The 16,773-nt window shown below is 32.9% G+C and overlaps 1 protein-coding gene across 1 annotated transcript in view; it reads right to left on the bottom strand.

The window, feature by feature from the left end:
• The window catches only part of MS3_00008421 (uncharacterized protein), a 69,013-nt gene that overhangs the window by 10,869 nt on the left and 41,371 nt on the right, over positions 1-16,773 (bottom strand). Inside the window, exon 3 of the mRNA XM_012937052.3 lies at positions 8,209-8,481. Within this exon, the coding sequence (XP_012792506.1) occupies positions 8,209-8,481 (273 nt within the window). The remainder of the gene's footprint in view (positions 1-8,208; positions 8,482-16,773) is intronic.

Raw genomic sequence — 16,773 nt, 5'->3', positions numbered from 1 at the left:
AATTCATTTTGTATTGTCTGTTTGAATTTTCCCATTTATGTTTAAGACTGTAATTGATCAGTTTCGAGAATGAATTATATTTATAGGAAATAATCAACTCAGTGTAGTTCCTTGCTTACTCTTTTTACCTACATACAAGTGAATAAGATATTTAAGATATTAGTTGTTGGGGATGATAGATCCACAAAACTCATGTTTTTTAATTTTATCTTATCGACTAACTTATCGATTAAATGTTTGAATGACAGTCAATTGATGAATTATCGATTAAATGTTAAATAGCGGTCAATTGATGAACTTATTGATTAATGTTTAAAAATTTTCCATGACAATATCGATTGTAAATATTTGTATAAATACGCTTGATTTGTGTGCTTGACCTGACTTGGTATCTGCTGTTTGGCTGTAGAATACACTTATTACGCCTTACCAAGACTTCTTGATCGAGTTAGCTGAGTCGGGGACAACGGACCAGAATAGCTATCGAGTCTCTGAATCATTGATCCTTCGTTCCGTTCGAGTACGACGAATCAGTAGTAGCATTCAAGCTTAACGAACCTAACATTACTATTATGTAATAGGAAAGAAATTTAGCTTGTTTAGAAAGATCAAAGAAATATGAGTTTAACTAAAAAGATCACAGTCAGTCAGTCAGTCAGCTACAACGTAAGACCAGGCACATATATGCATCGGTCCAAGTCGCCATACCTCATTAGCGCAACAAGATGAACACCGGATTCTTATGTTAGAAAAGTTGTTAGAGGTTAATCATTAACTCTTTTTGAATACAATCGTAAGGATTAAATATTCTAATCCCTATGGCTCCTGCAAAATCTTAAAAAGATGGGATTGAACTGTTTATTGATAAATTTGAGCACGTTCATTGCGTTTATGTTATATCTCTTGTCTAGTAGGTAGCCTCATGTCAAATTAAAAAAGTTGTTTTATCCTCAAAGGTGTATATGTTAATAGGAATGAGTTCAGTAAAACGAATGGAAATCAGGATTTCTATCCTTCTGATGTAAATGTTTTGCCATGCACATGTAAATTGATAAAAATAATCAGACGGGATTTATAATGAACATTTGTCTCTTATTATTTATGTTACTGATCATAGTCTTGTATATGGTGGAACCAGTTTTGGAGTGATGAGTGTGCTTTTTAAAACTGTTTTTAGTCATTAATTTTATTCATAAATTGATCAACTTTGCAAACTTCTTCCTATTATTTCGATATTCCGAGCTGCATTTCTTTATAAATGCTTGAGAGCATCCATTTACTTATGGATGGTTATTTATTTCCGTATATTCCTCCTTGAGGTTTTCTGATGAATATAACTTTTTGACTCTGTCAGAGGATGATTTTACTAATCTATATCTATAGCATATATGTCACAATCTGTATAAATTTAAGCATTATCCACTGCAGTTTCATTTCCTACATGTTCACATTCGGTAAACTTCATTGAGATGGTGGAGAAGATTTGTAGCTTAGGTGGATGATTTTGGTGGAGTTTTGTTCTCTGAGCTGGATGGTTTGGTCGTGGAGCTTTCATCGTTCCTCTGAACGACATCCTCAGCACAAACTTCAGATAGACTTCCAGCTCAGAGAACAAAACTCCACCAAAAGGTAAACTTCATTATTTCTTCGAAAGGTAACTAAATCTCAAAAAAAAAGATTAGAACACACCTTTTTCTTCATTTCTCATTGTAAACTTACTATTAAGATGTAATGTATTGAAGCTTTCAAGTATCTTACCGAAATTTATCGATCATTTGTTTAACCAATATCCGTTTAATAGACATGACTGAACTATGGTACATAATTTTACATAACATGATTTGCAAAAATAGTCATGAATAAATCCCAATTTTTAATTGTGATCCATTCTTTAGAAAGTAATTTAACAAGGAAAGACACAATGGTGAAATTCATATTTGATGTTTAATCATATTTTTCATCACAATGAAATTCATTAGTTGATCTAAGTTAAATCATCATTGAAAATCTGGAATCATTAGAAGGTTGTTTCATTCTAGTATGGGACTCCTCAGCAGTGAGCATCCACGATCCCACACACGACTTAAACCTATGACCTACGGTCTTATGCGTGAACGCTTAACCTCAAGACCTGATTTACCACATACAAATTTATATTACTTAACTTTGAGTTATATATTGCGTGAAGGCTAATTATTAATATCAACTAGATAACCAAAATTGAAGTAATTGAGAGCGTGACATTAAATTCTTAACCTTTTAATGGGAAATCAAGTGTTTTAACTTAATAGTCAATGTACAATCTCTTAATTATCTCTTGGAATTTTATTCGGTCCATACATTGAATGTGAATACGAGGTATAGTTTTGTAGTAATCCTAGTAATATCAAATAATTCAGAAAAGATAGGGAACTAGTTTTCAATTATACAATCTGATTGTGAATTTGGCATTATCTCTTTTAATTCTTATTTCACACCATTATTCATTTAGAGATTAGGTTTCATATTACATATTTTTTCTTTTAATAAGTAGTAATGGTAAAATGTACCTGAACAAATTCCAATGTGACATTGAAATTTGTACAAACTACTACTACTACTATTGTTATTGTTGGGACGGCTTCCGAGAAGCCGGATGGAGCCTCTAGACGCCCTAGAGGAGACGAGGAGTTTTTACGTAGTTGGAACTAGATAGAAATTTCTAGAATATCAATGTAGCATGCTACGATTAGATGGCAGCATAACTTGCCTACTTGCTGATTGGCTGAATTATAATGATGTTGTAGTTAACGCTAATATTTATAGATAACCATGATTTTTTTGCACATTTTTGATTCTTACCAAACAATCACTTGTCCTGCTTCTTTTTTCTTCTAATTTGAGACTGTGAGGTTCTATACGTTCGGGTGTCATTAGTTGTATATCGTATTCCGTATAACAGAGTAACGGTTATCTCTATTTACTTAGTAACCTTTATAAAGTTTTCTCGACTATATAACCGATATCAGTAAACAGATCAAAGAAACTTGTTTGGTTTTATAAATGTAGTTTACAGCATTTTACAGACAATATTCCCATTGTTTATGAAGTCACAATGTAGTTTTCACGAAAATAACTCGTTTTGAAATTTTACTTTTGATGGAGTTTTGTTCTCTGAGCTGGATGGTTTGGTCGTGGAGCTTTCATCGTTCTTCTGAACGACATCATCAGCACAAACTTCAAATAGAAGTATATTTGAAGTTTGTGCTGATGATGTCGTTCAGAAGAACGATGAAAGCTCCACGACCAAACCATCCAGCTCAGAGAACAAAACTCCACCAAAATCATCCACCTGAGCTACAAATCTTCTCCACCATCTCGAAATTTTACTAAGAGAAATTAAAATTTTAAATTATGTAAACAATAGAGCACATGGCTCAAAATCGTTTACAATGGTGCAGAAATATCCACTCTCTGTGTTCTGCCAAATTCTAATCATCCGAATTCTTCATGTCCCCTACTTTTTTCTCATTCCAACCTTATTTCACTGGATTATACTCTTTTGAATAACATCTTCAAACCCTAATCTTTCCGATTACTGCTTATACTCTTACCACCTCTACCACTATGGGATTTGAATGGACAACTGCATCTCTGCGCTAATGTGGTATGGCAACTCGAACTGATGTACGTACGTAAGAAGTTTCACTTTGTTACTGACTGACTGAGAGCACATGATATACACCGATATTATTCTGTATAATCAGGAGTAGAGGAAGAATAACATAGAAGAACTGGAAATTGAATGATAGATATTGATTCATGGGATAATTATTATTATTTCATTAATATAAATTGAATAGAACCTTTTGTTTACTACATATAACTAGATCTATATTTTTGTTCAGTTTATGAAAAAGAGGAAATCGTTTTGCTTTCTTCTTTTTCATTTATTTACTTTTATATACTATTGTCATTGATAAATGAATTGAAGGAAATTACCATTTTCTCATTATATCACTTATTACAGTGTCACTGGACTAGTGTTGACAATTGTCTTGTAAGCTTTTGTTTTGATTACTTTCGAAGGTGTGTTGTGTACTCTCAATTGTTTGTTTCTTTGTTTGTTTGTTCATATACTCTTCCATTTTCCAGTTTCTTTTTAATGTTTCATATTATGAATGTATCACTTAAATCCTTTCCATATTATTTATAGTAATGTGTATAGTTTGTAAAACCTTTCAATGTTCATAATATTTACGGGTTTTTTGTTGATAGATGACAACGGATAAGGAGATTATTTACTTGAAAACATCTGTTTTCCGAATTATATATGCATATATGTATATGTGTATATTCACTGAAATAATGAACTGACCAGTGTTAGAAGTTGGATGGAAATTTCATCCTAGTATGAAACTCCACAGCAGTGCGCATCCGTAACCCTACACGCGGAAATCGAACACAGGACCTTCGGTCGTGCGCGGAAACACTTAACCTCTAGATCACTGAATCGGCTTCCATTGAGGTTAATGTTTAACTTTAATCAATCTACGACATTGCGCGACCATCTTCCATTCTCTACAATGGGTAGTTGCCATACACCCAACACGGTTGAACTTCACTGGTCACGGCTTCTCACTATAACTCCGAGAATTATCTCTGGAAGTTAGTCATTAGTGGGCACAAGATTATTATCAGTAAGAGGTTGTAGAAATTATTGAGTTTCAACCTGCATGCATAGTCACGGATACGAGGAATCCCATACAATGGCGAAACGGCCATCCAATTCTTCCGGGTTTTCCATGATCTTCTAACATTGGCCGGTCAATGATTTCAGTAATATTCAAAAATCTTCACAACTCTATATCAATATACATAGAATTTTTGCTAAAAATATTTCCACTTAACGCTTGACTACACAATGGATATGTCTTTATGTTTACAATTCTTTTCCCACTCTACTTTTCAACAACAACAAAAATCTCCAGAAGTATTTATACTAGTTAGAATTATTTTTCGGTTTATTAATGAAGCAGATAAAACATCAAACTAACTAACTGACAAACAAACAAACAAACAAACAGTTGCCTGTACATCAATTTAGATAAAGTTTAAACAGGAAACTTAAATAAATAAAAAGAGAGATACATTGGAATATGAACACTAACTAGTTGAAGTGTTGTCTGTTAAATATTCCATGTCATGTTATAAACCATTATTTTTGTTTTACTGAACTAATTATTCTAGTAAATAGTTGATTATAAAAATGTTACATTTAAAAAACAATGCAGGGAAATGAAAAGATTGTTCCTATTATGGACTGATTCTGGTTAAGTAATCATTGAAATCAATGATGACATTTATCAGTAGTGTACATTCAAGACCTTATTGTGAACAATGGGGTTTAATCATGTTGAACATAAATACAAATTTCACTAAAAGCTGTGGATAATATTTGCTTAATATTTAGCGAAGTTAGATATATAAACTATTGATTTCCAACTCATTAACCTAAAGGTTAAGTGTATGCTGATAGTCTTGGAGGTTGTAAGGTCAACCTTTAATGAGATGGTAGATGAGTATCACTAAGGAGTTATGTATTGGGACGAAATAGCTGTTCAGTACTTTTTGAACTTGAAGTGTTGTCTAATTGAATTCTGAGCATATGATAAATAGTCGTCAATGTCAAGTTTCCTTAGTCCTTTCTTACTGATCGAATTCGATTGATCAAGCTGAAATGTGGAAACTAATCCAGCTCATTGATAACGTTTATAACTGTGAATCTATGTGATGCACAGTTTGAATTACAAAATGAATGTCAACCCTCTCAACACCCCAGGTTATATTCTATCATTAAGTGTCAACTGATACATAATCTATGTTTAAGCTTTTAAGCTGACTACATTCGACGCTCAAACAACTATTCACTATTATGAACTAGAGCAAAACAGAGATGTCACTCCCTCCTCCTAGTTTTCATCAGTTCTCGATCTAATAACTGTCAACAATGGGAAGAAACGGCCGTCCACTGCTTCCAGGTTTTCCATGATGGCCTAGGTTCAACTCTCAGAGACCTTATTTATTATTACTTGACAACAAATAACTTAATTTCACACTCATATACATATTGATATAGATATTAATAATGAGAGATTCAGTCACGAACCTAATGGGTCAGTAGTAGTTCGGGTCCTGAAATTGAGTCACATGCGTTTGCAATCTATATGGAGTATCAGTGGTGTCAAGATTATAGATACGCTTTTATTAGTGAACATCTATCAAGAAACAAATTATTGTCTAGGATATCCTATCTACTAACTTCAATGTATGAACATATTGGAAGATTCATATGTAAATGGAAGTTTAAATCTATAATACTGATTTAATTGTTTACATTTCTCATATTTTGGAATATGAACATACATGCATAATAGCCAATCATAGTGTACATAGACTGTTAATAGCTAACAATGTGTTAATACTTCATAACAGACAATACAGAATGATATTGACAAGATGTTGGAATAACATTATACTTTGTTATCAGTATCAAATAGCTGATAAATCTAAAGTTTTTTTTAAACGAATTAACGTCACGTTTCTGTGTTCGTTTGTCTACATATATCGTTTTGTACTGGTTAGCTTTATTAACCTGTGAAAATGTCTAAAACAGTAAAAGAGGGAGTTGTATAACCATATTCTATGTCGAATTCTAGATTTAAATAATTCAAGTAGATTCATAGAATATTCAAGATATATGTGAGTTTGTATATTCCTAGTTTATTTGGAAATCATTCTTAAATGATTGAAAGACTGTAGTTTGACCTATTACTATATAGAAATCAATATTATGTTGATATTGTGCTAAGTATTGATTGAATTCTATCAAATAAGTTGTAACTTGATTTCTGGTCAAGGTGAATCGACATGACATGTTTCAAACTTTGATGTTCCGTATTTAAAGCCAAGTGCTACAAAACTTTAAACACACGTGTCTCATTATCAGTACTAGTAAGCAATGCATATTTACAATCTTCAGAGAACATATTCTTATGGTGTAATCTGAACCCTGGAGTTAGACTGTGAAACTGAGTGACACTAGCTTGAATCTCACAATGAGTTTCAACTTGTCCAAGATGATAAGTATACCTTGCTGTCGATCACTAACTAGTGAGAAACCCAAGTCAAGTAGGATGTCCTTCCTACTAATTTTAGCCATCTAGGAAGCCTGACATCATAGTTAGAATTAAAATATGACAAATATGGTATCACTTACCATTTAGCAATCAATCAAAGTACATATTTCAGTCCTATAAAAGATTTGTCTCACTTTCAGTAACTTAGAGGTATTAGTTATAACAATAAATGACCATGTTTGAATCCAGTACAAGGGCACACATCCTCTTAAGATGGCCAATACCTCTTGATGATAAAATTCAACTTATAGAAAATCTACATTTATGACTTCCTACCGACTCTTCCTAATCACTAAACATAAACTCTAACTGCATGCAATTTTGGCAAAGTAATAAAAACATTTCTGTTTTCGAAAAGAGAAAGAAATAGGTGGTTCCATAGCAATTCACAATCAACATTATATCTATCCACATTATAAGATTTTCAGCTTAGATAAATGCTACTGATGATTATACTTTTACAGACCAGGATGATGTGACTGCCAATGGGACCATCAGTGCTTAATTCAAGTGGAACTATGCTTTCCAAAGTTCATCAGTAGATAATTAACCTGCCTGTCCTGATGGTCTTGTTTGTAGTTTTATACAAGATACTAGTATCATTTGGACCATAACTGGAAACTAAGAAGCTCTGGGTGACTATTTCGTCATAGTTTAGGTCTCCTCAGCAATTCATATTCATGATTCAATAGTGGGTGACCACAATTGAATCTCACTAATATTAGAAATTTAGGCCATTTAATGTCACCTCAGCAGTCAGTAGATTAAACTTCCATCACAAGACCCAGAGAATCCAACTGTGGAACCCAGTGGGGTCGTGAATGCTTACTTTCAAAGAGTCGCATGCTAGGACGAAATAACTATCTAGTGCTTCATGGTCATCAAAGGTTGTTTAATTATAATTATTCCATGATATAACATTTCATACTTTAAAAACCCATACAACTCTTCTTTACTGAAACATCTGTCAATCATTGATTCACTATAATATATATTAATAATTATTATAAATAAAATCTATTCTACTCACTTTGATAATTTCAACCATTTCATGCTTTTCAATAGTTCCATTACCATTAATATCATACATTTGAAATGCCCATTCAAGTTTCTCTTCTGGTTTACCACCTGATGTAATATTAATTGCTAATAGAAATTCTTTAAAATCAATTTTTCCAGAATTATCTTTATCGAATGTTCGAAATACATGTGTACAAAATTCTTCAGCATCACCATCAGGGAAAAATCCAGAATAGACTTCAATAAATTTCTTTTTACTTAATTGACCAGAAGGACAATCTCTCTACAAATAATAATAATAATAATAATAGTAATATAAGTATGTGCTATTTATATCGACATAAGTAGTATATAACGTTAGTTAGGAATAGAATGTCTAACAGCAGAAGTTTGAAAAGATCGTGAAGAGAAGAATGGGAACAGAAAGCAATTGGTATGGGAATGTAGGAGCAATGAAGTATGAAACAATTGATGAACATTTTGCAAATGAAGTATTGGTGTATAAGTTTTCTATTTTATGAAGTAACTCTGTAATTTTGTACTAAATATAATCTGTTGTCCTCATCTGTGCTCATCTTCACGTCAGTCAGTCAGTCAGTAACAACGTAGAACTTCGTACGTATGTGCATCATACCACATTAGCTCGGAGATGCAGTTGTCGATTCAAATCTCATAGTGGTAAAGGTAGTAAAATTATAAATGAATGGTTTAATTATATCATTTATGCTGAACTCTAATTAACTTTGAACGGTTTCATTTTTCAATCATTATCAAACTAAAATAATCGTAACATCTGATGTATAATATAATTTTGAGCAATGCTTGTGTAAGTATTGAGTTCCACATTGACTATGACTAATTAATAGAATAATAAGTAAACTTCTTCTTTATCAGCATCTATTTTACGAATCATAAATTATGTACAATATAAATAGAATATAACAATTTAAAAATGATATATTGTGGCGTGTACTACTGATGTTAATAAATATAAGTAGTATGTAGCATCAATAGAAAGCGAAATACCTGGCAGCAGAAGGTTAAGAAGATTGAAGACAAGAGAAGAAGAAGAATATAGAGTAATTGATGTGGAAAAGAAGAATTAGTCAAATCTGAGACGATTGATCGACATTTACAAAAGGAATAGTCAAGTTTGAGACAACTGTTTAACATTTTGCAAATTAAGTTTTTGCTGTATGGATCCCAGATTTTATTAAAGCGTTTTGTAAGTTTGTATTGAACTACATTCTGTTGTCCTCACTTGTATTCACGTTCACTTTAATATCCTTGACCACCATAGACAACATGATACTAGATCAATTTCAAATTTTATATTACAGTAGAATTAAACTAAACACTATTCACATTAAGTTGACTGATTCTAATTCCTTTTTTTACATAATTTAATAGTTGAATTCATAAGTCAATTAAAGTTAGACCCCCATGAAAATCTTGGAAGCTCTGAATGGCCGTTTCGTCCTATTGTAGGACTCCTCAGCTGTACGCATCCATTCATCGGTGTTAATGGCTACCTTCAACTGATCCACGAAATCGCGTCACCGCACATCATTGATCTAGTCTTAATTGACTCATAATCTCAACTATTAAATTACTATAATATCGACAAAAACCCCTTTCTGATTAAAACCATAATAGATAAACAAACGATATATATATATATATTTGTAGTAAAACATATTAGTTGATGTGGATTCGAATCATACAACCGGGTACAATTTCGTCTAAGATTATATAGATACTATGTCAGTAAGGGTTGATTAACATCAAAACCTAATTTCTGGATCTTTTTAAAAACTTAACTATCAACCATATTCATCTAATATAAGTAACCTTTAAGTTTACGGTACTCAGGTTATAACAAAACAAAGTTATAGTTAAGCTAATTAAATTGTTCCCTATTAATGATAATCTCAGTATTCCTATTGTTTATGTGTTGTTAATTACAACGGGTGATAAAAATTGAAAATCTGTTGGAAACCATTTTGTGCTGAAAAGCTGTTTCGTTATAGTTTGGTAGTCATCATTAGTAATAGGAACATATTAAACTAAACAATTGAGTTGGTTTACATTATCATGATTGGTAATTTTGAGGTAAGTTGTGGCTTATTGTTTCATTCTTGAACAAGCGGCATCATTGATGAACACGGTGGATCTGATGCAGATGTGAAGGCGCGGATCTAGAACTCAAAACAACTGTCAACCAACACCAAGGTCAGAATTCTCAATACAAATGTCAAAACAATTCTATTGTATGAGGCGGAAACATAGAGAATTACGAAAGCCATCATCCAGAAGATACAACTGTTTATTAACAGTTGTCTACACAAAATTCTTGGGATCTGTTGGCCAGACACTATCAGAGACAACCTATTGTAGGAGAGAACAAATCAGATCGCAGCGGAGGAAGAAGTCAGGAAGAAGCGATGGAAGTGGATAAGACACACACTGAGGAAATCACCCAACTACACCACAAGGCAAGCCCTGACTTGGAATCCCCAAGGTCAAAGGAGGAGAGGAATACCAAAGAATACATTATGCCGAGAAATGGAGAAGAACGTGAGAAGAATAAACAACAATTGAATAGAAATAGAATGGAAGGCCCAGAACAGAGTGCGTTGGAGAATTCTGGTTGGTGGCCTATGCTCCATTGGGAATAACAGGCGTAAGTATGTAAGTATGGTTCACAGATTTTACTAAGACGTTCTGTAACTTCATGTTCAACTACATTCGGTTGTCCCCATTCGTGTTCTTGTTCATTACATCGATAAGTAAGAGCATTCAGATAAATTCTAATACAGAAGAGTATGATGAAGTCACTGTGTAAGTGATGTCAAATTGTTAAGCACTATAAACTTAATTTTATACATGCAATCAGATGAGTATGTTTATGTTTTTTTCTTTGCGGTAAAACATAATTTAAAAAATGGAATACAATTCCAGAATGAGACATTAGTAGTTAATGTGTGCCATGTTGCAGAGATTTGATATTGATTCTATATTCTTCACGAGTTTATATCATGGATTGATCTTTGATAGATAAGCATTGAAAATCAGAAAGAATTGAATAGCTATTTCGTTCTGTTATGGAATTCCTTATCTGTGTACATCCAAGAAAAACCCTGAGTTGAGTTCGTAAGTCCTAGATTCAACCCCTAACATGTAGAGTTATTAATACAAATTACTGAGGAGTGACATATCATAACGAAACATTATCCATTTCCCTTTGGTTTTTAATGGCCGTTCACTGGAGATAGATCTGCGATGTTAAACTGGGAAAAATTTAACCTCTTTTATAAATGATGCTGTATTTATTTGAAATAAACATTGATAGCGTAACTAAAAATTGGTAACATTCATAGAGAAGTTTTCCAGAGTGAGTTAAACAAAGTTTCATCCACTATTGTACTATATATAGGCTTTAACTATAGTTAACGGTTTGTTTTCTTAAGCTTATTTATTGTGATTGCCTTCTTCGTTGTCCTAATTCATGACCAAGCAGTCATTTTTAGTTGTGTTTTTTTAACTGGGTGAAAAATGGGATCGATATCGGCATATTTATTAATCGTTGATTGATCTAAGTTCCAAACTTCTATAAATTCTCTGGTATTATTTGTATTCCCTCTGTCCGAGATTTCAATATTTTACCAGCCAAATATGTGTGTACGATTATACACATAGATTGATATAAGTGAAAATAAACCAGCTTTCTTCTATCTAAGGTTTATACTAATAAATAAAAATGAAAGATTCATTATTAAGCCATCCAGTTGAAAAGAATTCAGCTCTACATGGATCATTATTCTGAGCTACAAATTTCCACCAACATCCCGATGTGTTTGATGAACTGTACATTATTTACTGATCTATGATTCTCAATTTACCATTATGTTATGTTAGATAGTAACTCAGTGATGACAATGGTGGATGTGTCACTGAATTTCGTGGATCAATTGAAGTTAGACATTAACACCGCTGGATGCCGGCCAGCTCAGTGGTTTAGTGGTTAAGTGCTCACGCGCGAGACCGATAAGTCCTAGGTTAGAATCTAGCGAGACGGGGTTGTTGATGCTCACTGCTGAGGAGTTCCACAATAGGACGGAACGGTCATCTAGTGCTTCCAGGTTTTCCATGATGATCTAGTTTCAACAACACTAGTGAGCTAATTATTACAATTAAACTGAAGTTCTATTGCAATGAATATTGCATACAAACTAAATCAATCTCTATAGAATCCTTTTAAATAAATTGTTCGCAAGATTGCTCATAAGTAGTATTTATACCTCAAAGCCAGCACAATCATCAGACGGAGAGAAAACATTCTGAGTCTCAAAAAAACACGGCATAAGCAGAACACTGACGAACCAGAAGAGAAGACATTTCGCATTTCAGAAAACACTCCAAGATGCAAATAAATAACCGAAAATACTATATAAACACTGTAGTTTTTCATAGTAGAGACTGAGTCTTTCTGCCACTGTATTGTTCTGTAACATGTTTAAATCATGAAAGCCTCCTCTTCTCTATTACTTAAATCTTTGTGTATTATGTAAGGCTTAATTAAATTGATAATTATAATTCTGTTGAGTAGTATGGATTATAATTCGGAATCATAAATCATATGGAAAATTAACTATTCTTTTAAAACTCCTCCTGAAGTCACTCTGGGGGCTACTGCCGGTCCCAATCCCGAATAAAGGAGGAGGGTTGAGCATGGGGTTAGCAACCTCATCCCGTAGAAAACTAACTCGCCAAGAAAGAACGCTAACCAAAAAAATAATTATTATTTTAAAAATAGAAATTAGTTATAACACAAAAAAGAGCACTCAAGACTTATCATTGTCTCTTTGCTTAAAAAGCTTGTGACTTAAGGCTATATTGAGGCAATCTGCACAGGATGCACATATGCCAACATGAGACTGATCAATTACAGTCCTAAATAACAATAGGAAGATAAAAGTAAAACAACATCAAGTGAATTTAGTTGTTTACTGCATATATTTTCGTGTATAGTTGACTAATGTATAATTCAACTCCTAATAAATAAGTAACATTTCAATGATACATTTGGATTAGTATTGTGGTGAAGCAGAACATAGGTGAGGACAACCGAATTATATTTAGCACAACATTACAGAGTTACTTGGTAAAATAGAAAAACCATACTATGATACCTAATTTGCAAAATGTTCAATAATTGTCTCGAACTTCGTTGTTCTTGCATTTCGATACTAATTGCTTTCTATTCCCCCTCTTCCTTTCTTGATCTTTCCCATCTTCTGCTGCCGGACATTACATTCCTGACTCGTGTTATTTACTACTTATGTCAATATAAGTAGCACGCACCACGGTATCAGTTTATTCTTATTTAATAGTATGAGGGTGATATATTTGTAAGATAAATGAATAATTTAAGCTTTAAGCGATTGTAACAAAGATCTATTCAGTATACATAAATGTGCATGACAAACCATCTAAACTACTGCTTATTAACTAATAGCACAATACATCTGAATGAACGAATGAATACTAGAAAATAGATGATATGCACATTTTCTAATAGAATGACACACCTATAAACTGCTTAACAAAGAAACATTATACTAACTAACGAATACAAGTTATTTGACAGATAGATGTTGGATAAATTTGTATTTTATAGGTTAGTCATCAGTTAATAAAACATTTCTAGTTAATTGTTTGACATAATTATTATTTTAATAGTTGAAATCATAAGTCAATTGAAGTTAGACCAGAATGGGAAACCTGGAAGCACTGGACGATCGTTTCGTCTTATTGACTCATGATCTCAACTATTAAAATTATTATAATATCCATAAAAACCCCTTCTGATATTCATCAACATATGCTCATTAGTGACTGGCTTCAACAGGTATTTCTTGGAGTTCTAGTGAGAAGCAGTGACCAGTGGAGTTCAACCGGGTCAGTTGTGAGATAGCGACTCATTGAACACAATGGTGGAGATGTGGCTCAATTTGGTGGATTAGTTGAATTTAGACATTAACATCCTTGGATGCCGTTCGGCTCAGTAGTTTAATGGTTAAGCGTTCACGCATGAAACCGATAGGTTCTGGGTTTGAGTCTCACGAGGCAGGATCGTGGATGCGCACTGCTAAGGAGTCCTACAATAGGATGAAACGGCCATCCAGTGCTTCCAGGTTTTTTATTGTGATCTAGCTTCAATTGACTTATGACCTCAACTGTTATAATTATTATCGTTCAGTTTTATTGAAGGGAGGCTTGATCAAGTGATTGGCGTTAATATTAATTAAAAAAATTATTTGAAACGCTGGAACACTACATGGTACCTTCACTATAATTTGAATCTCTTTAGTTGTCCTCATCTTTCACTTGTAACAATAACATGTCTTTTGAAGTCTATTTTTTCGTTACAATAGGGTATATAAATATTTTAAGGAGAGATGGATGGTGTCTAGCAGTGGAATTCAGGGCAAAACGTGCATTCTGAATACCATCGCTAGCCACTATCTATCTATCTTTGCTTTAAAAGGGTTGTGTTTTAATGGCAGTATTAAGTCAATTCACACAAGATGTACATATGTATATAAGTCTGGTCGACTAAAATCCTAAACATCAATGAGATGGTCCAAACAACCAATATGTATATATGAGTATATAGCTATGTTATTATACATTTCAATTTACAGTATCTCATAACTATTAATCGAATAGTGACAATTTTAGGGTTGAAGCGATGTTCTTTTAAGAAATGAAAAATGTATGCTAACTGTATACATTTGCATACTTATTTATGTGTTCAGAAAAGCAACCAGTACCGATCATCCCATTATGTTTTTGTAGCTAGATGGTTTAATTAATGAGCTTTGATTTTCGATCTGGAAAAAATTACCAATACCTGCTTTATATACAAGTGGTGTATTTAGTAATTCTATAAACTTATAATCAGTTCACTTATCTTTGTGTAGTGAAAAAGAACACGAGTAGGGGCAATCGAATGTATTACAGAACATCTCACTAAAATCCGAGAACCATACAGTAAATAGTTAATTTGTAAAATATCAATCAATTGTCTCATACTTGACCGTTCCTTTTGCAAATCTTAGTCCATCGTCTAAGATTTCATTGTTCCTGTATTTTCATACCAATTGCTCTTCGTTCCCTTTCTTTCGCTCTCGATCTTCCACTGAAATACATTCTATATCTGACCGTCGTTATATACTACTTATGTGAATATAAGTAGCTCACATCACACTTGGATTTCTGTTAACTAATTTTTTTTCATTTGACATTTACCATACAAACTGATCTATGTAGACCTGTCTATCTGAATATCCTATTTTAAAGCTTTTTCAATTAAGTTAGCTATCTTAAAGAACACAAAAAGGAACCAAAAGTATTCATTTGAGGTTCAAACTTTTCACTATCACATAACACCTTATCTGAATTCAGTAGTTGTATTCTACAATCTACTTATATACATATTCGATTAATATATCATGAATTACTTCTAGTTATTTGCTTGAAGCTATACAATTTCCTTACTAACTAATCATTTTCTAATGGATTCTATCATACAAACATAAACATGAACTTATAATTGATTCATAACAATTAAGTTTCCATTATAAGCTGACCTAATGGTTGAACAGCAACAAAAAAAACATTCTACAGAACATTTCATGATTTAAACAATAACTGACTAGAATTTCTAAAGTGAATCCATTACAATACTATAGAAGGATTCAAAAAATCATTGACCTATTTTCATTTTAATGTTTACCTAATATTTTAATGATTTAAAGTTACTTATAAAAAGTTAATTGAGTATATCTCTCAGTATACAATTACCATTACTCGGAGCCTTCAACCTAAAGGTCTGATTTAGTTAATGGAGCAATGTTAGGGGATGCGATCTCGTGATAGCCGGTGACCATCATCATTTGTTTCCTCAGGATCCTAGAGCCCATGTTCACCAGCAGTTTGGAATCAGGGTTTTCCTACTCCCCTAGGTGGAGTACCGAGCGGCTGTTTCGTCCTATTGTAGGGCTCCTCAGCAGTGCGCATCCACGATCACGCCCCTTGCGAGATTCAAACCCAGGAACTATCAGTCTCGCGCGCGAGCACTTAACCATTAAACCACTGAGTCGGCCGGCATCCAACGGTGTTAATGTCTAATTTTAATAGTTTGATTATTTTTTCCTGATCACTGATTTATATTAAACACAATAACTTAAGAATTATTTTTGGTTTCCATCGGGTTTTATTAAGTATAATTTATATTTTGAGTATTTAATTATCTAATGTTTATGATCCATATTTATTGTTTACAATCATTTGTTCACATGAATCATAAGTATAAACTGTTCATTCCGTCTATGTGTTTTATCTGTATTCAAAGTATATAAATATTTACCAAATAGGTCAGTTTTATAATTAATGATGGATAGTGACTAACAATGAAATCCGGGATGGACGTTTCATTCTGTTTGGGACTCGTTGGCCGGGTGTACCTGCATCTCAGAGTTGACGTTCACTCTGAGACTTCAACCCAGTA

This window comes from Schistosoma haematobium, chromosome 6 (genome assembly GCF_000699445.3).
Source record: "Schistosoma haematobium chromosome 6, whole genome shotgun sequence".
NCBI classification, from domain to species: Eukaryota; Metazoa; Platyhelminthes; class Trematoda; order Strigeidida; family Schistosomatidae; genus Schistosoma; species Schistosoma haematobium.
The sequence above is the reverse complement of the archived record's forward strand: the minus strand, read 5'-3'. Positions and strand labels throughout refer to the sequence as shown.